Genomic DNA, 24,787 nt, shown 5'->3' on the forward strand with positions numbered 1-24,787 from the left:
AAAATAAAAACTTTTCAAAGCTGACTGTTTACACTGCAAGTAAAATGTGATTTTTTTTTTAGACTCCATAAAAGCGCACCGGCTTTAATGTAATCTCGACAATACTTGCATGCGCTCTTCGATAAAGTGGAAAAAAAAAAGGAAGTTGCTACTACAACAAAATAAAATAAAAGTCGCAACACCTTAAAAATTAGTGTCTGTTTTTACGCAAAATATAAATGTATAAATGTAATATATTTGGGAGGGTTGTAATCTTTTTTATTGCTGGGGCGGCATAGCTCGGTTGGTAGAGTAGCCGTGCCAGCAGTTTGAGGGTTGCAGGTTCATTTCCCACTTCCACCATCCTAGTCACTGCTGTTGTGTCCTTGGGCAAGACACTTTATCCACCTGCTCCCAGTGCCACACATACTGGTTTAAATGTAACTTAGATATTGGGTTTCACTATGTAAAGCGCTTTGAGTCCCTAGAGAAAAGCGCTATATAAATATAATTCACTTCACTTCACTTAAGTAGAGGTGACACGGACATTAGCTTTATTTTTCAACTCACAGGTAAGCAAATGCGCCACAGCGTCAATTCCGGTCCTTCAACAATCGCTATTTCTTCGGAATCAAAATATATATTCATTCATTTCATATAGCCTATTATTTGTGCACTATTGACAAGTGATGCACCCAAAATTTGGCCGTCTTAAATAGACTTTGCTCAGCTAAACCGAATGTTGTGATGAATTATCCACTTCCGCTGGCGACCGCGTATTTCCCAGCGTCCATGAGTGACGTAGCTCTCCCAAAGCTGACGGAAAAAAATCACATTCAGGTCACGTTGCGTTTAGACTGAAGTCCCATTTGAAAAGATCAGATTCAATCAATCAATCAATCGTCCATCCATTTCCTACCGCTTGACCCTTTCGGTGCCGGGGGGAGTGTTGGAACCTATCTCAAACAAAGTTTATTTATCCAGCCCTTAATCACAAGTGTCTCAAAGGGCTGCACAAGCCACAATGGCATCAGATCCTACATTCCTATGGTATTCACTTGCAGAGGTGGGACCAAGTCATTGTTTTGCAAGTCACAAGTAAGTCTCAAGTCTTTGACCTCGAGTCTCGAGTCAAGTCCCAGGTCAAAACAGGCAAGTCCCGAGTCAAGTCCCAAGTCAAGACAGGCAAGTCTCAAGTCAAGTCCCAAGTCCTGCATTTTGAGTTTCGAGTCATTTCAAGTCCTTTTAACCACAGACTGATATATGTACACAGATTGTGTATGCTTTTAAAATGCTGTTTGTATTTACAGTATAATAAAATAAATGTGCTGACATTGCACTTCATAATAGCACTATTAACCAGTTATTTTAAACATTTAACTCATTCCTTTACAGAATGAACACATTTGGAAAAATAAGTACAATTGTACTTTTTTGCACAAAGGTGTACATTGTATTTCCATGGCATATAGCATTGGAACTAGTTTCACAGCAGTTTCTATCCTGTTCTTACCTTATCTCATTGATCTCATCTCATACTGTATGTGTGTTTATGTGTGCGTACACATGAAAAACATAACAAATACATGAAAATAACAAGGAACAGAGTTGTACTTTTTAGAATTCACGGCCCTATGGAAAATTAACCAGCCGCCACTGATTATGATGCATTCTCATTTTAGGCAAAGTATAAGACAATACTTTCTTAACAGTATAACTGTAATCAGGAATAAGTCTTCTAGTAACAATATTCAAATACTAACTTTGTTGGTTAAGACAGAATTTGCTGTTATTCTGAATCCAGTGAAACAGATTGGTGGTTTTAGCTGATATAAAGACTTTCAGGTGTTTATATATGTTTATGTTTAAGTTGGCAGACACTTTTATCCAAAGCAACATACATGAAAAATACATTTAAAACAATCACTGTAAACATGATCATTTAAGGGAAGAATGTACTAGAAAATATTAATACAATGTGTCAAGACAGAATAAACTCTCTGCTGTTGCAGCAACAGAAATACAGTCTATAAGCTATATAGATATCTAATGTATTCATACATTGTTTATGTAGGATATATGCATGTACATTTCCCCTTCTCTGGGATTAATATTCCCAGTTTTGATCTCGGACGTCTGGTTATTTATAGCATATAAGAATATTCTATTATTTTTAAGCAAACTATGAACACGCCGAAAAAATTGTCCTTTATCATAGTTACACGTGTGACAAAAAAGCGCGTGAATATCAGTGGTATTCAGTGAGGTAAAATGAATTAAATGTGCTGACAGTTCACTGCTCCTGCCAAAGGAATTGCCCTGAGTGGAGCGGATCACCACTCCAATATGGCGGCCCCGCATCACGTCAGCGGCAATAGGCAGTAGCGCTCGATGCTGCGTCTACTTATAAGATGTCTATGGTTATTACGTTAGCAGTGAGTTTACAGCCTCACTGATTTAACTACACAGCAAATAAAAGTTACGTTACTCAGCCAACAAACGTTAGCTTACATTCAAAATTTACCCTTCTTTGTGCAACTTCAAATGTCGAACGAAGTTGGAAGTTGTTGCGTCTCTGTCTGTAATCTTTGAACGAACCGCAGGCTTTGCATACGGCAATTCGTTTTTTGTTGACCAAGTCATAGTTTTTATACCCGAATAAAACAATTTTTGGCATAACTTTTCCTCACTGGCGTGTTGTTTGAGAGCTTTTTCGTTGGTTTTCCTGCAATTTGATTGGCTGAATGCTGTGTGACGAAAATAACGTGGATGTAATTGGATTGGCTGTTGTTCTGACAGGTAGCGCACACACTGTCATCGCACACACGCTGACAGACATGGACAGATACGGAGCGCTCCTGAATAACTTTTTAATCGTTGGGTTTTGGGGAAAGTAGCAAGTCATGTCAAGTCAAAAGTCTCAAGTCCAAGTCAAGTCACAAGTCATTGATGGTAAAGTCTAAGTCGAGTCGCAAGTCTTTTTACATTTTGTCAAGTCGAGTCTAAAGTCATCAAATTCATGACTCAAGTCTGACTCGAGTCCAAGTCATGTGACTCGAGTCCACACCTCTGGTATTCAGGACTATCTCCTTATGTGGCCTGAATCTGATGCCAAAAGATCAGATTTATGTGGCCCCTGAGCTAAAATTAGTTGGACACCCCTGATGTACAGTATTGCATTAATAACAGCTGCAGCAAAAAAAACAACCCCAAAAAACATTTTTGTGGCTAAACAAAAAGAGGTAGCTAACATGGAAGCGGTCAGACGAATTAAAAAAAAAAATTGAGGCTTCCCGCGGGCTGGATTTTGGACACGGGCTGTAGTTTTGGGACCCCTGGTTTAGGCTGGCAAAAAAAAACCTGATTTGGTGTGCAGTGTAAACGCGGCCAGTGTGTCGTCTTAGCCAGGATGCAATCTTTGCCATTGAGCTGTATATGCCAAATGCCTGATGTATTGTTTATACCAGTGGTTCTCAACCTTTTTTCAGTGATTTACCCCATGTGAACATTTTTTTTTATTCAAGTACCCCTAATCAGACCAAAGCATTTTTGGTTGAAAAAAAGAGAAAAAGCAGTAAAATACAGCACTATGTCATCAGTTTCTGATTTATTAAATTATAGAACAGTGCAAAATATTGCTCATTTGTAGTGGTCTTTCTTGAACTATTTCGAAAAAAAGATATTAAAATAAGTAAAAACTTGTTGAAAAATAAACAAGTGATTCAATTATAAATAAAGATTTCTACACATAGAAGTAATCATCAACTTAAACTGCCCTCTTTGGGGATTGTAATAGAGATCCATCTGGATTCATTAACTTAATTCTAAACATTTCTTCACAAAAAAAGAACATTTTAAACATGAACAATATTTATGGAACATGTGCACAAAAAAATCTAGCTGTCAACACTGAATATTGCATTGTTGTATTTCTTTTCACAGTTTATGAACTTACATTTGTTGCGATCCGATTCCCGGACCCCATCTTTTGTCTATATTTGAGTCTTTTGTGTTTCTTGTTTATGGTTTGACTCTTTCGATTCTTAGTTAGTGCACTTACTTGTTTACATTAGTCACCATGGTTTCGTCATCCGTTCCACCTGCAATGGCGCCCGGCGCACACCGGTCCTTGATTACTATTTCTGTATTTATACCTGCCTCCTCCCTTTCTTCTGCCTGAGTTCTTCACTTGCTTTATGCAACACGCACGTTCGATTATCTGGTCCTGTTTTTGGCTTGCTAAGTTCCACCTTAGCTTTTGGGCGCACGGCATGCGCAGCTTTTGGACTTTTACTCAGTGCTAGTGTTAGCCTAGCTCCCCGTGCATTGCAGGTATTTTCTTTTACCTTTGTACCAGTGTTCTTTTATCATTTTATATATTAAATCCAGCTCCTACCTGCTAACTTGCTTGTCTGGTCCCATGCATCTTGAGCTCCGAACGTGACAACATTCATATTTTGTTGAAGTATTATTCAATAAATATATTTGTTAAGGATTTTTGAATTGTTGCTATTTTTAGAATATTTAAAAAGAAAATCTCACGTACCCCTTGGCATACCTTCAAGTACCCCCAGGGGTACGCGTACCCCCATTTGAGAACCACTGGTATATACTATAAGTATTGTATCTATGACACACTAGCTGTTTGATTGTAACATGCAACTTAGTTGTATTTTTGATTGACAAATTTGGAAGTGATGAAATCGCCATGTAAAATTGCTAATGCTAATTCACAATGTAAATTAGCATCGAGCTAGCACATTTTTAAAAGTGGAGCCTCACTGTACAGTTCATCGCCTTTGCCCTCAATGCCTCTTTTCCGTGCTCGAATTACACACAATAATGTGCAAAACATCCAAAGAAAACGTAAAAAGCGTTAAAAATGTTTTTCATGCTAACCGAGATTAGATCTGGCAAATTTTTTGCAAAAATGTGTTAAATTTGCAATTCCATTTTCATCATCATCACCATCGGCGGTCACTCGAAGTGAATATGACAATCCTCCTTTATGGAGGATGCTTGTGTGTGTCTTAGTTTAACGTGCGGAGACTGGTGCACAGAGAGTCACCACACGATCCTTGACCGATCAGGGTCAGGAGTCCAAGACGACTGGGGAGCCTTTTCAGCTGCAGCCTTCATCCGCCATCCAAGCCGTTGTGATGCTCCATAGGTTTAGCTGTCATCCTCCGCCTGTTCCACCGTTGAGGTCTTGGGTTGTTTTTTTCCCCCTAACTGGGCCCACATTGATGTGCACATTTAAGCACTGTGATTACCAGTGGAATTATTCATTACTTATTGTTTTCAGCAATGTCAGCTAAGATTTATCTGAGAGCCAGATGCAGTCATCAAAAGAGTAACATCTGGCTCAAGAGTCTGTACTAGGCCTTTGCCAAGGGCCACCTGGGGTAACAGTAGTAAAGGGGTTAACCTCATAAGCTGTGAAAAGAAATGCAACAATGCAATATTCAGTGTTGACAGCAAAACATTTTTTGGACATGCTCCATAAATATTGATGTTAAAGATTTCTTTATTTGTGAAGAAATGTTTAGAATTAAGTTGATGAATCCAGATGGATCTCTATTACAATCCCCAAAGAGGGCACTTTAAGTTTATTACTTCTGTGTAGAAATCTTTATTTATAATTGAATCATTTGTTTTTCAACAAGTGTTAGTTATATTTACATCTTTTTTCCAAATAGTTCAAGAAAGACCACTACAACTGAGCATTATTTTGCACTGTTATACAATTTAATAAATCAGAAACTGATGACATAGTGCTGTATTTTACTTCTTTATCTCCTTTTTTCAACCAAAAATGCTTTGCTCTGATTAAGGGGTACTTGAATTAAAAAATGTTCAGAGGGGGTACATCACAGGAAAAAGATTGAGAACCACTGCCATGCCCAGAACACAAAAAATGTAACTTTTAACTTTATACAATTAGATTAGATGAGATAGTACTTTATTTATTCCGTCAGGAGAGTTCCTTCAGGAAAATTACAATTTTCAGCACAATCCCATTCAAGAATCCATTGTATAAAGTTAAAGTACCAATGATTGTCACACACACACACACACACACACACACACACACACACACACACACACACACACACACACACGCACGCACACACACACACACACACACACACACACACACACACACACACACACACACGAGGTGTGGCAAATTTTTTCTCTGCATTTGACCCATCACCCTTGATCACCCCCTGGGAGGAGAGGGGACCAGTGAGCAGCAGCCGTGGCTACAGCCGGGAATCATTTTTGGTGATTTAACCCCCAATTCCAACCCTCGATGCTGAGTGCTAAGCAGGGAGATAATGGGTCCCATTTTCTATTGTCTTTGGGTTTTGAACTCACAACCTACCGGACACTCTAACCACTAGGACAGTGGTTCTCAACCTTTTTCAGTGATGTACCCCCTGTGAATTTTTTTTAAATTCAAGTACCCCCAATCAGAGCAAAGCATTTTTGGTTGAAAAAAAGAGATAAAGAAGTAAAATACAGCACTATGTCATCAGTTTCTGATTCATTAAATTGTATAACAGTGCATAATATTGCTCATTTTTAGTGGTCTTTCTTGAACTATTTGGAAAAAAAGATATAAAAATAACTAAAACTTGTTGAAAAATAAACAAGTGATTCAATTATAAATAAAGATTTCTACACATAGAAGTAATCATCAACTTAAAGTGCCCTCTTTGGGGATTGTAATAGAGATCCATCTGAATTCATGAACTTCATTCTAAACATTTCTTCACAAAAAAAGAAATCTTTAACATCAATATTTATGGAACATGTCCACAAAAAATCTAGCTGTCAACACTGAATGTTATATAACTTACATTCATATTTTGTTGAAGTATGATTCAATAAATATATTTATAAAGGATTTTTGAATTGTTGCTATTTTTATAATATATTTTAAAAATCTCACGTACCCCTTGGCATACATTTGAGAACCACTGCATTAGGATACACATTTAACGTAGTTCTTCTAAATGGTTGGACTCGTGCAAGATTAGGGCCCAAATTCAGAGAGATGGGACTTTTATTTTGTGTTTGGTTTCATTCTCCTTTGTTCCCCTATGAATAACTGTGGTGTCTTCATCACGGTGCATGCCAGATTAATGTCTTTGCTGGAGCTGTCGACGCATGCAAGAAGAGAGGCATTTCCTTCCTGACCTCCAGTGCGCTTCAAAGCAAAGCATTCCTTCCAAAGTCACAGTCTGACCCGCAACCGAGGTCGGGGCAGTCTGATTGAAAGAGCAACGTTCTTCTGTTTCCTGTTATCTTTCACACTTCTTTTTAAAACAGATTGCTCAGTTCTGCCTTACGAAACGTTAAATTTAGACATCACAAAGGCAACTGATATATATATATATATATTTTTTTTTTTTTTTCAGAAATAGAACAGTATGGTGATTGTGCAGCCTGTGTGTTCATGTCTTTTAAAAGGGTTGGGTGAACGTAAATCAAAGTCAAGTACATGTGCTGACGTCACTGCTGCGTTAGTCACTGACCTTCACTAAGAGTCACCGCTTATAACCCAAGTGATTTGTGCGCCTGGTCTCGTTCCTGCTACACCTTTATGACGAGTCCACTATTCAACAAACTCCAGTAAATCTCTGGTCTCACAGAGATTGTTAGTTAACCCTTATAATAATGAAAGATGGATTAACTGCTGCATGTCCGAAGCAGCATCATTTGAAACGAAGTTTGGGCCGACAACACGTTTTGCTGGATTTGAGTATTTCCCCGCATACAAAAACATTGACACCAAATTTAGCGCTAATGCAGCAGGGGTGCCCATATTTTTCTGTAGGCGAGTTACTTTTCAATCGACCATCATTCATACACATACACTTGTAAAGAACGTAATGTCATGGCTGTCTTGAGTTTCCAATAATTTCTACAACTGTAATTTGTTTGTGATAGAGTGATTGGAGCACATACTTGTTGGTCAAAAAAACATTCATGAAGTTTGTCTTTTTATGAATTTATTATGGGTCTCCTGAAAATGTGACCAAATCTGCTGGTTCAAAAGTATACATACAGCATTGTTGATATTTGGTTACATGTCCATTGGCAAGTTTCACTGCAATAAGGCGCTTTTGGTAGCCATCCACAAGCTTCTGGCAAGCTTTTGGTTGAATTTTGGACCAGTCCTCTTGAAAAAATTGGTGCAGTTTAGCTAAATTTGTTGGTTTTCTGATATTAGATTAGATAGATGGATTAGATAAGATAGTACTTTATTTATTCCTTCAGGAGTGTTCCTTCAGGAAAATTTAAATTTTCAGCACAATCCCATTCAAGATCAGACAAACAATAGAGGGAGACAGAACATGTGTGTAAGAGGGAAACATCAAACATAAAAATATCATAGGACATGAAAGACATTAAAGCAGCGGATACAACCAGCCACTTCTACATACAGCTATGAATAAAAACTAAAAGAAACATATACACTGTGGTGGCCTCTGTGGTGTTCCATGCCATCGTCCGCTGGGTTGGAGAGAGTATGGCCAGAGACAGGAGCAGACCCAACAAAGCAACCAAGAGAGCCGACTCCACTCCCGGCCACCAACCAACTTTCGGCCAGTGTCCAGTCTGCATGGATGAGCGAGGATATGTCCAAGAAGACTGAGGTGTCCGATACCTGCTCATTCACCCAAGATACTGTAAAGCTTGTCCGTCCTGGCGCTCAGTGCTAGCTCCGCAGCCCAAACCCCTCATCCGCATCTCCTCCAGTCCCTCCAAACCGACTCCGGTGTGGCACAGACCCAGCAGCTGGTCTCCTTGGCCAAAAGGCTCCCGGGAGGCAGATCCAGAAGTCCACAAAAAGGCACCGCAGAGGTCACGAAAGTGCCACCCCTTGTCCCACAGTCCCAAAGGGTCCCGGACCAAAAGGCAAACAAATTTAATAACACATGAAAACAAGAGGGAAACACAAGATGACACAAGAGCACAGAGTTCCTGCCAACAGCAGGCACTACAGCGGCGCCATCTTGGAAAGTGGACCTGTTTCTTCAGGATTGTCCAGCATTAGGAAAGCCTTTCTAAAACCTTAATTATAGCCTGATTTAGCCATTCCTATACCACTTTTTGACATGTGTTTGGGGCCATTGTCCTGTTGGAACACCCAACTGCGCCCAAGACCAAACCTCCGAGCTGATGATTTTAGGTTGTCCTGAAGAATTTGGAAGTAATCCTCATTTTTTACTGTCCCATTTACTCTCTTTAAAGCACAAGTTCCAATGGCAGCAAAACAGGCCCAGAGCATAATACTACCACCACCATGCTTGATGGTAGGTGTGGTGTTCCTGGGATTAAAGGCCTCACCTTTTCTTCTCCAAACATATTGCTGGGTGTTGTGGCCAAACAGCTCAATTTTTGTTTAATCCGACATCACATGGACAGAGATAAGACCTTCTGGAGGAAAGTTCTGTGATCAGATGAAAAATACTTTTTTGTTAACAAGTTAAAGGTGTTTAATGATAATACCAGCATGTTTAACACATATGGATTTCTTTCTTTCATTAAGACAATATTAACATTTGGTGTACTACCTGATTCTGGTGACTTGCATTGATTGGAATCAGACAGTAGTGATGATAACGTCCACATTTTCGAATGGAAGAGAAAAAATGTCCTTGTTTCTAACCAATGCCGCATGGAAGTGGTTGGTTTTTGGCATCTTATTTGTCCAGCTTGCATACTCCTTTTTATACAATAAATATATTGACGGACAATTTTGTAGCTTGCTAACTTGTGCCCGCTAGCTCTCTGAGCCTCTTATTTTGTTAATGTAGGCAGGAACGAAGCAGCGCTTTTATTGTGAAGACAGGAACCGGGCAGTTGTCTTTAAAGTTTTGACGGCAGGTACGGTGCGAGAGTCATTTGAAATAAAAAAGTTTCTCGCCTTCATGTCGGTCATTTTTTTTAACAATGATCTCACAGCAGCCAAATTCATCTCACAAGATGCTCGGGTGCCGTGAATGTCAATCAAGTGACGAAAGTGACGTCTTGGTGAAGATTGATGATCGCTAATTTTTAGGTCAGTTTTTTAAATGCCTGGCTGGTGATCGACTGACACATCCTCCGCCATCGACCGGTAGCTCGCGATCAACGTAATGGGCACCCCTGCGCTAATATATTATAATATGTGAGAATAAGAACTTATTCTTATTATTTTCAAAGGTAATTATCTGTGATTTTGTCCCGACAGGTCTGACCTCGTTTTGAGTCATGCGTAGTGAAATGTTCCTCTTTTTTCCTTCAAAAAAGGAGGAACATTTCCTGTCTATATCTGTTTGCAAAAATTGCATTTAAGCGTTTTTTTTCCCGTTTTGAAAAAAAAGGATTGAGTGGTTTGTTTTGTTGTTTGTTTTTGTCGTCATCACTTTCCAAGAAATTGGACTCCCTTTTCTCATTCATTTGAAGCCGAAATATTCCCACACTGGAACATTTAGTTATCGACATTATTTTTCAGGTACTGAGGACGATGCACAGAGTGAACCCTCTTGTACCCAGTTTTTTATCAAGCGGTGTAGCTTCATAGCTTCACGAAGTCTTACTAAAAACAATTTGACAGCTTGAGTGTTGTGTGTAATGTTCTATATTCTTAATGGAACATATATAGTTTTGGTGTCGTTTATTGGCGTCATCTTGCAGTCTACACGTATCTCTTATGTGTAACTGCCATCTACTGGTCACACTTATTACACCATGCACCAAATAAAATTGCTTCGAGGTCGGTAAGCACAACCAGAATTATGCCGTACATTAGGCGCACCGGGTTTTAAGGCGCACTGTCCATTTTTGAGAGAATGAAAGGCTTTAAAGTGCGCCTTATAGTCTGAAAAATACGGTACACATACATAGTAGGGAGATTCATTTGGCCCCATTCCTGGGTGGATCTTGCGCGAGAGGAAGGTGAAGGGTAATTATTTGGCAATTCAGTCTGCTAAAAACGATGGAAAGCGCCACTCACCACGCTGTGGTCTAAGTTGAATTTGCCACAAAGCACATTTTAAGATATTCAACAATCTTGATAGTTACACTGAATAGTGTGTGCCTCAAATTTGTCGTGTTTCATGCGTCAGGTAAACCACGCCGAATGGGGCCATATGAATTCCCTTCCTACTGCAGCACGAAGCTGCAGTAGGGGAGACAGTGAGACAGTGCCTCACCTACCACCAGGTGGCTTAACCATGAGATGTTCCAAAACAAAGTAATAAAATAAAATAAGTTTTAATATTTCTCTTTTGGTTTATGCTTTCTATGTGATTTTGGTGTGGCTCCTGTATATTTTGACAATTTTTATGTTCAAAATCGCAGAAATTCCATGTTTCCTGATCAAAACAATGCAGCAGATGAGAAGTGAGGCAGACACAGGCGGTGCTTCCACGGCTACACACAGTGTGTATTGGGCGTGCGTGCGAGGGGGCGCATGCTTGTTGCCACGTGGAAAAGGCAGGTCTTGAGGCGACAAGTACCTCTGCCTCAAGGTAGGGGGCGATATATTGTCAACTTGCAGTTCAATGCCTCAGCAGTACTCTGACTCGCCACACTGGGAGAAGTGGGGGCGCTCAAGCGAGCAGACACAGGTCTCTCAGGTGGAAGCCAGCATTTTTTTTTTTCAACTGTATTTATGGCAAACATGTCATTTTTATTGGAGTAAGCCAGCGTTTGTGGGTGTTTCTTTTTTTGTCAAATGCAAAAATATTGTTTAATTTGTTGGAATTAAATTGAATTCTAAACTGGACTTTAAGACAAAATGAATGCGATCATACAAAGTACGTTTTCATGGAGGATACCTGTTGCTGCTTCATATGCATATACAGAAAGGTGATATACACTCACAATACTTGATTTATTTTGTTAAAAGCAAATGGGACCAAAAAGTATTTAATAACAACTTTATCAAATAGTTTTTGGACCCATTTATCTTATCATAATATCATTATGATAACATTTTTATGAAAGCGAATAACTCCCTTTTTTTCCCTGTACCTCTAATGTGCAACTTAAATCAACTATGACTAGAGCTGCACATATGAATTTAAGTAAAAAAAAAAAAAAAAAAGTATGTATGCCTCACCAGGTGTTTAGTTCACCTCACGTCACTGCGCTATACATTCACAAAAAGACGTCAATATGCCTTTTCCTTGCTGTGACCCTCCATGTTCGCCATACTGGACGCTAATGATTGGCCAAAATTGCTCTGCTTATGCGTTTTCATGGGGACAGAGATTGTGTGTTTTAACACTTCATAAAAGTATTCATTTTTGTGTAGTCGTGCACTAAAAAGAAAATAAAAACTCTTTCTGTGGAATTTTGTTTCTGGATGGTCATCACCACAACACTTTTGATGAATAGTTAAACACACATAGAGCAGTCTTTTCTTGGGAATAATTGTCAGTAAGAAATACTGCAATGGGCCAGAAATAGAGTAGCCGCACAATGGGATGTGTGTTTGAGTTATTTCACTGTGCTCCTCAGGCTGGTACATGTCCATGACCTCACTTCAAACACATATTCGGGTTATTGTGAATTGACAGAGATCTCAGACAACACTGACCTATCTACTGTAAAGAAAACAAAGCACAGTAGGAGGCTCATAGCACAATGACATAATAACATAATGTGTCTCAGTATTCTATCGCATCCTGTATTTGGTCTAGCCTGTGTTTTTTTTTTTCTTCTAAAGCAACTTTTTCTGTGTCCTGGCTTGTTCAGATCCGATGGGAGAAGAACATCACATTAGGAGAACCTCCAGGGTTCCTCCATTCTTGGTGGTGGTAAGTTTGTATAGCACTGACCAAAAAAATGTACCTTGTCTTAATCTTGCAGTTTTTTCTCAACATACTTGCCAACCTTGAGACCTCCGATTTAGGGAGGTGGGGGGCGGGGGTCGTGGTTGGGTGCAGGGGGCCTGGTTAAGAGGGGAGTAGTATATTTACAGCTGTTGTGCGCGCTGTTGCGCACTGCACTTTCTAAAGTAGATGTTATTGTCACAAATGCATGATTGATTGATTGAAACTTTTATTAGTAGATTGCACAGTACAGTACATATTCCGTACAACTGACCACTAAAGGGTAACACTGCAATAAGTTTTTCAACTTGTTTAAGTCGGGGTCCACGTTAATCTATTCATTCAGCATAATACAGTCACCACACAAGTTAATCATCATAGTATATACATTGAATTATTTACAATCCGGGGGGTGGGATGAGGAGCTTTGGTAGATATCAGTACTTCAGTCATCAACAATTGCATCAACAGAGAAATGGACATTGAAACAGTGTAGGTGTGACTTAGTAGGATATGTACAGCCAGCAGAGAACATAGTGAGTTCACATAGCATAAGAACAAGTATATACATTAGAAATACATTCGATTATTTACATTAGATTATTTACAACCCGGGGAGATGGGATGTGAATGGAGGAGGTTTAAAGGGTTGAAGTTGCAGGTGTCGTGGTGCATCATGTACAGTAGATGGCGGTATTGTCCTGTTTAAGAGTGTCACATGCTGTTTACGGCAGACGAACTGCCTTACGGTAGATTGGGAGACGTAAACGTGACTGTTGTTGTTGTGTGTTGTTACCGCGCTGAGAGGACGTTAATGAAACTGCCTAACAATAAACCCACATAAGAAACCAAGAACTCGCCCTCGATCATTCTACAGTTATAACGTCATTGGGCAGACAGGCTCTCAGACACGTCACTCAGGTCCTCATGGAGCTGGAGTGGGCGTGGCCTCCAGCTCTGCCTGAATTTCGGGAGATTTTCGGGAGAAAATTTGTCCCGGGTGGTTTTCGGGAGAGGCGCTGAATTTCGGGAGTCTAACAGAAAATCCGGGAGGGTTGGCAAGTATGTATCTCAAGTTCTGTCTACAATATAATGGGCCAGCTGCGTGACTATGGCACAAAAGTACAGTAGTATCTCAACAAATGAGCACATTCCGTTCCACTCCAAACACTCGTATTTCAAATCAGCACCGTCCGTTGAAATGATTTGAAATCAATTTAATATTTGCCTGTTTTTCCCAGAACATCCCCATTTTAACTTGTAACATGCCTATTAAAAAAAACTACTAACTTTTAGATAAGATTTATTGTTTGAAAAACATTACAATGGCATAAAGCACAAACAGTTACATTAGATTTGTTTTCAAAAAAAACAACTGAATGAAATAATGTTGTTCAGCAATAAACAGGCAGTTTCTCGGCTGTGTGACAATAGGAACTAGGAAACTGTTGTCTATGTTGGACGCGGATGTATCTGAGTGACGGACCGAAGAGGTTAGAGTTGAGGAATATCTATGTTGTGTACCAAAGGGGGATCTTGACTGTCCAGTTTATTAAGTCAGGACTAGGCAACATTAACTGAAACACAACATCTGCAGCTTCTCAATGTTTTCATGGATAAATGCCCCACAGACGTTGGTTTATTGTTATTTATTACTCTGGTACTCTTGTCTTGTTCTGTATATTGCACAGTATTTTGTATTTCTGTGGTATTTTGTATATTGTACAGGATTGCTTATAATTTTTATCGGATGGTAGTCTGTTTACTTCAATTGTTAGTTTTTCCTTTATTACAGTACCTCTTGTGTTATTTATTTTTACCCCATATTTGTTTCCACTACCGCACCTTAAGTTGGAGTCCTTAATCTTGTTAATGCAAATATAATGACAATAACGTCCATTCTATTCTTCTATTCTATTCTGTTTATCTTTCTGATTCGGTTATCCGCGTTTTCTCCTTCACGCAAACATTTGTCAGCTCCGGTGGTTGAAGAGCAGGGTTATGTGGATCTCTGAAAAGGTCTGATTAATCAAAACTTTTTTTGCTGTGTACTTCAAACGGTGGCAGGGCGGACTCGCAACTTAAAGCGTGACAAAAATCAGAGAGACAGCTCGTACCGCAAATTTCCCGAGTTACTCCTAAGATGAGGTATCACTGTGACATTATATTCATCAGACAGATGTCTGATTCTCAAAGATGTGTGGTGTGTTGCAGTGTTTTCTGGGACCTGTACTGCGCTGCTCCAGAGAGAAGAGACACGTGTGAGCACTCCAGTGAGGCCAAGGCCTTCCATGACTACGTGAGTCAACTGCCTACTTTACACTTTCTCCCACAAATAATGCTGCATTATCAGTTTTTAATTAGTCAGTGTCCACATTCGTATTCTTTTACACATCCTATATTGCCCGATCTAACCTTCTACAGCAGTGTTAACCAGAGGTGTGGACTCGAGTCACATGACTTGGACTCGAGTCAGACTCGAGTCATGAATTTGATGACTTTAGACTCGACTTGACAAAATGTAAAAAGACTTGCGACTCGACTTAGACTTCAACATCAATGACTTGTGACTTGATTTGGACTTGAGCCTTTTGACTTGACATGACTTGCTACTTTCCCCAAAACCCAACGATTAAAAAGTTATTCAGGAGCGCTCCGTATCTGTCCATGTCTGTCAGCGTGTGTGCGATGACAGTGTGTGCGCTACCTGTCAGAACAACAGCCAATCCAATTACATCCACGTTATTTTCGTCACACAGCATTCAGCCAATCAAATTGCAGGAAAACCAACGAAAAAGCTCTCAAACAACACGCCAGTGAGGAAAAGTTATGCCAAAAATTGTTTTGTTCGGGTATCAAAACTATGACTTGGTCAACAAAAAACAAATTGCTGTATGCAAAGCCTGCGGTTCGTTCGAAGATTACAGGCAGAGACGCAACAACTTGAATCCATCCCTGATAGTATTGTTACACCCTCCGACAACACACCGACGAGGCATGATGTCTCCAAGGTACGGAAAACAGTCGAAAAAACGGGAAATAACAGAACTGATTTGACTCGATGTTTGTAATGTGTTTGAGAAAATGGCGGATTGACTACCTAGGTGACGTCACGTTGTGATGTCATCGCCCTGAGAGCAAATTATAGAAAGGCGTTTAATTCGCCAAAATTCACCCATTTAGAGTTCGGAAATCGGTTAAAAAAATATATGGTCCTTTTTCTGCAACATCAAGGTATATATTGACACTTACATAGGTCTGGTGATATTGTTCCCCTTTAAGGAGTTTTATCATTTCAAAATGTGAGTGCACCACAGAGCTAGTGACAGTGTGTGTGCTTGTCGACAGTTCAACTTGTTCTGGTTTTGACTTTGTTATAAAATAGATAGTTGATCAATCACCCCGTGTTATTTTTTTTTTTAATGTACAGTATTGTATAGCGCTTTATAATGTGTTCCAAGTGCACAGGCTTTCTTCTAAAATATGTCTGGAACCCATTATTAATTTTTTCAGTCTTTCTTATGGAGAAATCTCCTTTAACATACAAACTTTTATATCTATTTACAAATCTTGTTCAAGAAGCAATTTAGTTTGTGAATCCGAGTTTCACAGTAGTTCAATTCCTAGTATTCGTGTCTAAAAATAGAAGTAAAATACAGAGAAAGCTTGTTGTGTTCTTAATGTGTCACCTCTTCACTCCTGCAATGCTTGCTCATTAGGACACAAGTGGATTCAGAATGGGTGTATTGTAGAGAAGATGCACTCCACGATCCATTTTGCTTGTGGAAGAGAGTGCGACGCATACGCGTAGATGGTCTTCTCAACCCCTCTGTGTAGCCTTAGGTCTGACTCATCAGATTTGTCTGGATTAGACTTTATTGAGATGTATTGTTGGAAGTGCACAGGTCAGGACTTTCTGCCTACCCCAGCAGGAGCATCCTGCCCTCCACATCTCCTTCTTTTCTGCGGTTCTATCCCTCCTTTTCTTACGCTTGCTATCCTGCAGAGCTGCCGCAGGATCTGGACTCGTGCAAATGTGTGTGTGTGTGCTGTGTGTGTGTGTGTGTGTGTGTGTGTGTGTGTGCGTGTGTGTGTGGGTGCGGGCAGGTGATTCCGCTGATGATCAGGGTGATGAATAGTCACTCCAAGGACGAGGTAGATGCGATGATGTCATCCACTGGCTGCGAGGAAGGCAGCTGGAGGACGGCGTGACCTTAGTCCCGAGGGATAGGCAAGGAAGTAAAATGGACTGGTCAAAATATGGATTGAACAGAGATGGGACATAAACATAAATACATGCATCCTTGTCATAAACCTGTAACACATATATTACAGTTCTGGTCAGAGGTTTACACAGCAAGGGCATGAAAGTCATATTATTTACTAATTTTAGAGTTTTCGGTTATTTATTTGAACTGGATGGACTGACTCAATGCACATTTGTAATGGTTTTTAAAAACAAGTGCATAAGTTTGAATTATTATTATTATTTTTTTTAATCATTGACTTTTCCATTGTTGGTTGTTGGTTTATCTAATTGTGAGTTCCGTCAAGCTAACCATGTGTATCCTACAGTAAAACGGAGAAACTACCAACTGCAATCAAACATGATTAAAACCGTTAATCATGAATGGTTTTAAACAGTTAAAACAGTTCAATCGTTTACTTTATTAGTCCCCGAGGGGAAATTCAGATTTTCAGCACAGTCCTATTCAAAAGCAGACATAGAGGGAGACAGAACAGGAATGCTGACGGGTTAGCCAACTTCAGGTGCCCCTTATAAAGATGGGAAAAAAATAAATGCTCTGAGGGGGTTGGGGAATGAGTAAATAAAAAAATAAACTGTATCAGACTGGGCTCCTGGGGAGGGGTCCAGACTGAGGCCAAGAAAAAAAAAAAAAAAAGCCATACATACATAGAGTCCACGAGACTTGCAACAGAGGGGAGAGAGTGGGGACTACGAAGCCAGGCTGCTGGTATCTAAAGCATTAGTTCGAGTCAAAGAACATTCTAGAACAGTGTTACTTTTGACTGCAGTTTTAATTAAATTTTAGCCTTAGTTTTTTTGACAGAAATTTATTTTAGTTTTAGTCATACTTGAGGCATTTAGACTGATTTAGTTTTAGTCCAGATTTAGTCAACTACATTTGACAACATTTGAAGTGCCTAAAATTACAATAGATAAATAAATAAAAGATAAATGGGTTGTATTAGTATAGCGCTTTTCTACCTTCAAGGTACTCAAAGGGCTTTGACACTACTTCCACATTTACCCATTCACACACACATTCACACACTGATGGGGGAGCTGCCATGCAAGGCGCTAACCAGCACCCATCAGGAGCAAGGGTGAAGTGTCTTGCTCTGGACACAATGGACGTGACGAGGTTGGTACCAGGTGGGAATTGAAACAAGGACCCTCGAGTTGCGCACGGCCACTCTTCCACTGCGTCACACCGTATGTAAATGACTAAAATATGAACTAAAATCTGAACTATAAAGGATAAGGCATCTTTAATGTTTCTTGAAACCACCGTTATTTCGACTATCTGCAAAGCATCTAATTACATAATACAAAACAAAAATTGGACATGTTCTCAAACACTACTTACAACAAATGTCAAACAATTCAACGGCCATTTTCTTTTTTCAATGACTGTGTCTATCGCCTTTGGCTTTGCGGCTGCGTTGTTTGCGTTTTGCCGTGTTTTGAGAAGGGTGAGTGCATAACACGCTAAATGGCTGACAACATTATTTATGAATGAATGATTGAGGAAATTTCATTGGTCTGATGTTAAAAGGCTAATTTAATTTTATTGCTGCGGCATTGTACAGTGCATCCGGGGAGAGTATTCACAGGGCTTCACTTTTTCCACATTTTAATTTACCTTATTCTAAAATGTAATAGTGTATTTTCCGGACTATAAAGTGTTATATAAGCTGTACCAACAAAATTTTAGAAGAAACATTTTTTTGTACATACATTATCCACCCCGGACTATAAGCCACAGATATATACTTTGTGAAATTAGTTATTTACACAGAAAGATTTTGTAAATGTTTATTTACATACTTTAATAGTTTCCAAGTGGTGCCTTGAACACAGCAGTAATTTAAACAGTTGATTAAACAAAACAGAAGTCATCATCATGGACCCACTAAATGCGGAAGCTCGCTCTCCAATCAGCTAAACAGGCTCAATAACTCCAGGGTGACATTTTGGTCAATTTAGTGACGAATTTGTGAAACTAAAAAAAGAATACAAAAATAATGCTATTTAAGTTAATACTACTAACACAGACACTTGTAAATGTGCTAATGCTATCAATACTAGCTTTATTAGATTACGATTGCACATACAAAGATGCGTGAAAACACTTCTATTAAACATGTGACAACTGCGCAAGTAAGAATTGTTTCAGTTGTAATGTAAAACTTACCAACGTTGCTTGGAGTGATGAATGAAGAAACCATATGAGTAAAAACGCTATAGACGACGAGAAGACAGAACGGCACCCGTATATTTGGTTCAAGGCACTAAACAGAAGGAAGTACAGTAGGCGTTCAACCCGCAGCACCGGCAGTGAGCAAACTTGTCCAGAAATGGTACCACCGCACAAACAATAACCCACTTTTACACAGTCTGTCTGTTTTATGAAAAATATTCATTAAATAAAATATATTATGGTCGTTAACAAAAAAAAATCCCTGAATTCGCCGCACCATTTTATAAGCCGCAGGGTCCAAAGTGTAGGAAACAAGTATAAAATGTGGTAAATTCAAAATCCTACACAAAAAAACCCATAATGATAATGTGAAAACATTTTAGAGATGTTTGCAAATGTTTTAAATATTAAAAACTAAGAAATTACATGTATTTTCCGAAAATTCCGGTAGTCGATGACTGTTAAATTACGGCCCTACTCTCAATCTCTTCTTCTCCTATGATCAGAATCAACTTAAAAATCCCTGAATATCGATCTTAACAACTGCTGATTTTACATTTCCCGCAGGGATATAATAAGAGAAATATAATCAGACCAATTGCATTTAGACACAGTGGACTTTCAATCAACCGCATCAATCCTGCTGTGCTTCTGAGATCCAATCCGAGGTACAATTGATATATCTGTAGCTCAATTAAAACTAAATGGGAAGACAATCGCGGTGAACGTTGCTTTGGAAAAAAAAGTTTTGTGCTTTAATTATGGAATTACTTTCATGTCGCCGCTACTGTTTTCTGTACTTACCCGTGTAATCGTGTTTTTTTACTTCATATGTCAAATTAGTTACGGTTTTCAAGCCAATGATGGTCTTTTTGTTTCTCCTTACAGAGAAAGACAGACTGAGGACCGGAGTGATGTGATATGCTATGATATTGATTTCCGTCATTAGTCAAGGCTTCCCAGGCATCAGATGTGCAGTTTGCAGTCCTGTTAAGTGCTTTGTAAATTGCGTTCTCAATAGTAAATGAATGTATTCCATTTGCCTGGGGCCATGATGTCATGAAAGCAAGTTATTTTTAAATGCTTACGCTTTGTATCGGGCTTGGCCTTGTTGAAGAGCCCGACTTCCATTAGAAGCATTTTGCATTGACTACGCTGCCAGGTTCAAAAACTCTGTGAGCAGTCGGCATTTTAAGGTAATGCAGGCAAACTTGAAAGACGTGTTGACGGTTGGGTTTCAGATATGCTGCTCCGTGGTCATGGAATAACTTACATAAGGATCTGAGGTTCCCTGAGCTGATGACTTTGGGGGAATATCAGGCCATGTTAAGGAATTGAGAATCTGTTCCTATTTGGCATTGTACTTGTTTTTAAAATTTCTTAAAATAGGTCAACATTTTGACCTATTTTTATGTTAATATGTATAAATTATGTACTTTTTAGTTGTGGTGTGTGACTGCTGCTGTTTTTGTTGTTCTTATATGTATTTCTGTAACTTTGTTTTACTGCCTTCTTGGTCCTCATCACTTTTGGGAAATAGATTTTAATACTAATGAATTTTACCTGGTTAAATAAATGATATAGACTGATTGAAAGCAATAATTACCCTTTTTTTTTGTCGTTGTCCCGTCCAGCTACTCAGGCAAATTGATATTTCTCCTGTTGCCTTATTTGTATTTGACTTTATCAAATGGATGTATGTCATTATTTGGTGCAGCCGGGCCGGAGCAGGAGGGGATAGAAAGAGAAATTGTGGGGACGAGAGGAGGATAAGACAGAGAGACAACAACAACAAAAAAACAACAGAACAGCAGCTGCGAATGTGATATGTACAATATGATGGTAAAAGTAATAGCAAAGAATCAGTTAGTAAAATAGATATTATAACTCAGAGATGACAATGAACATTATTACACTAAAAATAGAGCACTAGAAATCCCAATACAAATAGCACTATTGATAATTAATGATAACCATAATTACCTCAATTATCAACAGTACAATTGTTTTAAATGCAACAATACATACATGTAATGATTACTATAAATACAAAAAAAGCAAATAAATAGAGGGGAAGAAAGAGAAGCCAGCCATATTAACCTTGTAGACTGTTATAGTAACAAGAGGTTAAGCTTTGTCAGTGTGCCATGTGTTATCCAGTTTCCCCTAGAGGAATAACGTTAATCTATTTTTGATGAAACGTGATTATATGCATGAGTGTATGTATGCATATGTATTACTACAACTCTTATTTTTTTTGTGATAGAGTGATTGCAGCACATATTGTGGGTATTGTGGCCAAACAGCTCAATTTTAGTTTCATCTGACCACAGAACTTTCTTCCTAAAGGTCTTACATTTGTTCATGTGGTGTCAGGTGGAACAAAAATTGAGCCGTTTGGCCACAATACCCTGCAATATGTTTGGAGGAGAAAATGTGAGGGCTTCAATCCCAGGAACACCAATCCTACCGTCAAGCATGGTGGTGGTAGTATTATGCTCTGGGTCTGTTTTGCTGCCAATGGAACTGGTGCTTTAAAGAGAGTAAATTGGACAATGAAAAAGGAGGATTACCTCCAAATTCTTCAGGACAACTTAAAATTATCAGCCCGGAGTTTGGGCCTTCCCAAAGTCCTGACTTAAACGTGTGGACAATGCTGAAGAAACAAGTCCATGTCAAATTTAGCTGAACTGCACCAATTTTGGTCAAAAAGTCAACCAGAAGCTTGTGGATGGCTACCAAAAGTGCCTTATTGCAGTGAAACTTGCCAAAAGACATGTAACCAAATAACCCAGCAGATTTGGTCACATATTCTTTCAGTAGACCCATAGTAAATTCATAAAATAACCAATCTTCATGAATGTTTTTTTGTGATAAACAAGTATGTGCTCCAATCACTACATCACAAAAAAATAGAAATTATTGGAAACTCAAGACAGTCACGACATTATTCATGAGTGTATGTAAACTTTTGACCATGACTGTATGTACAGTAGGTGTGTGTGTATGTTTGTACAGTGAATGTGTGTATGTATGTACTGTATTTTTGTATGTACTGAATGTGGGAGCGTAGGTACCTATAATACCAGTAATCACACTTAAACTATTGCGTAGGTACCTATAATTGCATTGTCTACAAACAGTATCCTGTGATCAGTGTTCAGGATGTGCGTAGTATCCAATTTAACGACACAGACACTGAAATGTTGCTGAGTTGGTGAATTTGGCGTCAGAATAGACAGAGGCAGCCTAAGATCACAAAGCAAACTGGTGGCATGGCAGGTTCTGCTGGGATGGAAAAATGAGCGCGATACCCGAGTCCTGAACGCAGGAGATTATCAGCGTCTGACACTTGTACTGGCTGCTCTGTGCAACCCCTGATAAGAATATGCTTATTAACAGAAGCGAGCTGTTGGTTGGGGCGAGGGGAAAGTGTCCTCAGGGCAGAATTATGCTCAAGAAGTGAGTAGTTTGTCTTTGCGTATGCACTGAAATAAAACTTTGCAGATAAAATGTAGTAGTGAGGGGGATCTTTCAGATGTGTGACTTGTGCATGTGCTAATGTGTGTTTGCGGACTAAAGTTTGTCGTATTATTAGATATTCGAACTAAAGTACCGTAGGGGTGTAGTCCGCTAAAACTTGAGATTTTTTTTTTTTCTCGAAGTGATGACAATCATCTATCCACCAGTTTTTTTAAAAAAAGCCAGTTTTTGCCTGTTAAACAAAAAGTAATTATACATCACCAGACTTGCCTAAAATTGTACTTAGTAAGAATACTGTTACTTTAAATTATTGTTCCTCAAGTATAAGTTAAAAGTATTCATCCAAATAAGTACTTCAGTAAAAGAGTATTTAGTGAGAAAAAAACTCAATTTGTTTTTAAATAATACTTACAGTACTGCAAACGTAATTAGTGTGAGTGTGTGTGTGTGTGTGTGTGTGTGTGTGTGTGTGTTTGTGTGTGTGTGTGTGTGTGTGTGTGTGCGTGTGTGTATATGTGTGTATAGGTGTATAGGTGTGTGTGTGTGCGTGTGTGTGTGTGAGAGACTTTTTTATCAACATTATAAATGTACTTTTAACATGTGCTCATTGATTTGAAAAAAATTAAACGATAGAAACAATGGATGGATGGAAATAAATAAACAAAAACACTACCACAAGGATCACATCATTCATATATATATATATATATATATATATATATATATATATATATATATATATATATATATATATATATATATATACTGTATATATATATATATATACATACACACACACATATATAAAGCCCAATGAGCTCCCTGGTCAACAAGTTTGAAACCCCTGCACTACACTATCACTAACCAATATTTGAAACACCTAAGAAGGTATTAGGTATTGTTCTATCCATCCATTCATTTTCTACTGCATGTCCCTCTTGGTGTGGCGGGGGATGGAGCCTAGCCCAGCTGCACTTGAATCATAATATATTTAACAACGTAAAGACTTTAAATGAGCATTTTAGATGTAGATGTTGAGCAGCCTGAATGCCATCATTTTAAGATAGCACTGTGGGAAATGGCAAACACACGGCAGTTAGAGACAAACAGGCAAAGATACCGTGCAGAGAGCAAGTTACTTTTTATACAAATTGAACGCCTCACGTTGCCTAGTCTTACATATACTCACTACTGCAAGTGAATTGACATGTATTGACCGAACAGCACGACAAAACACATTCTGTGTCTATTGTGCATCCAAAAGATTCGGCTTCACAAAGGCAAGTGATAATGCTGTTTATTTGTCGACATACTCAATACAAAAACAGTTTCCATGAAACCTTGTGGCATATTTCGATACTTTTGTTGCTTGTGACATCATATTTGGTTGCAGACGTCGCATTGGCTCAAATAATCGGCGAGGAAACAAGCACTTAAGCAGCACTCAGAGCAAACTCAGTCAAACTCCCTCTAGGTAGCGTTGAAATTTTCAACGCCAGTAAAGCTAAGTTGCCTGATAGAAGTTAGAATTGGAAACAAGATTATGACTGCACTTTTTATAATGCAGTAGCTTGATGCTAATTTATATTACCTTTGCCATATGTTTGATGCTGATAAGTATTTGTGATTGTGCATGGCGATTTTAATATCTCCAAATTTGGTTATGTAAACTACAACTAAGATTAATGTTACAATCAAACAGAGGATGTGTAATAAGTACCATATTTACAGTATGAATACTTTTTAGGACCCAACCTAAGACTAGATCGGGACATTAAACTTAAAGGCAAAAGCTACTTCTTGGCTAAGACAAGGCACCATAGTGTGTACACTACTGCCATCTAGCATCTTGGAATTGTAACTGCATGCAAAGTCTATTATATAATACTTGCAAACAAGACTCAGAAATGTAATTATACATCAAGATATAACAACTGGAAAGCACAGTTACCAAATTCAGCTCATTTTTAATTGTTGTATTAAAAAAATGATTTAATTATTCAAAAAGTAACATTTATTAACACACACACAAAAGTACCA

The 24,787-nt window shown here is 38.7% G+C and overlaps 1 protein-coding gene across 2 annotated transcripts in view; it reads left to right on the forward strand.

Moving 5' to 3' along the window:
- The window catches only part of ssbp2a (single stranded DNA binding protein 2a), a 192,971-nt gene that overhangs the window by 105,084 nt on the left and 63,100 nt on the right, over positions 1 to 24,787 (forward strand). The window contains exons 3-4 of one of the 2 annotated variants that reach the window (XM_061906330.1): positions 12,742 to 12,803; positions 15,033 to 15,117. The exons of the other annotated variant lie outside the window; for it this stretch is intronic. Coding sequence (XP_061762314.1) covers positions 12,742 to 12,803; positions 15,033 to 15,117 — 147 coding nt within the window. The remainder of the gene's footprint in view (positions 1 to 12,741; positions 12,804 to 15,032; positions 15,118 to 24,787) is intronic. 2 annotated transcript variants of the gene reach the window in all.

Source organism: Nerophis ophidion, linkage group LG07, assembly GCF_033978795.1.
Source record: "Nerophis ophidion isolate RoL-2023_Sa linkage group LG07, RoL_Noph_v1.0, whole genome shotgun sequence".
Taxonomy (NCBI): domain Eukaryota; kingdom Metazoa; phylum Chordata; class Actinopteri; order Syngnathiformes; family Syngnathidae; genus Nerophis; species Nerophis ophidion.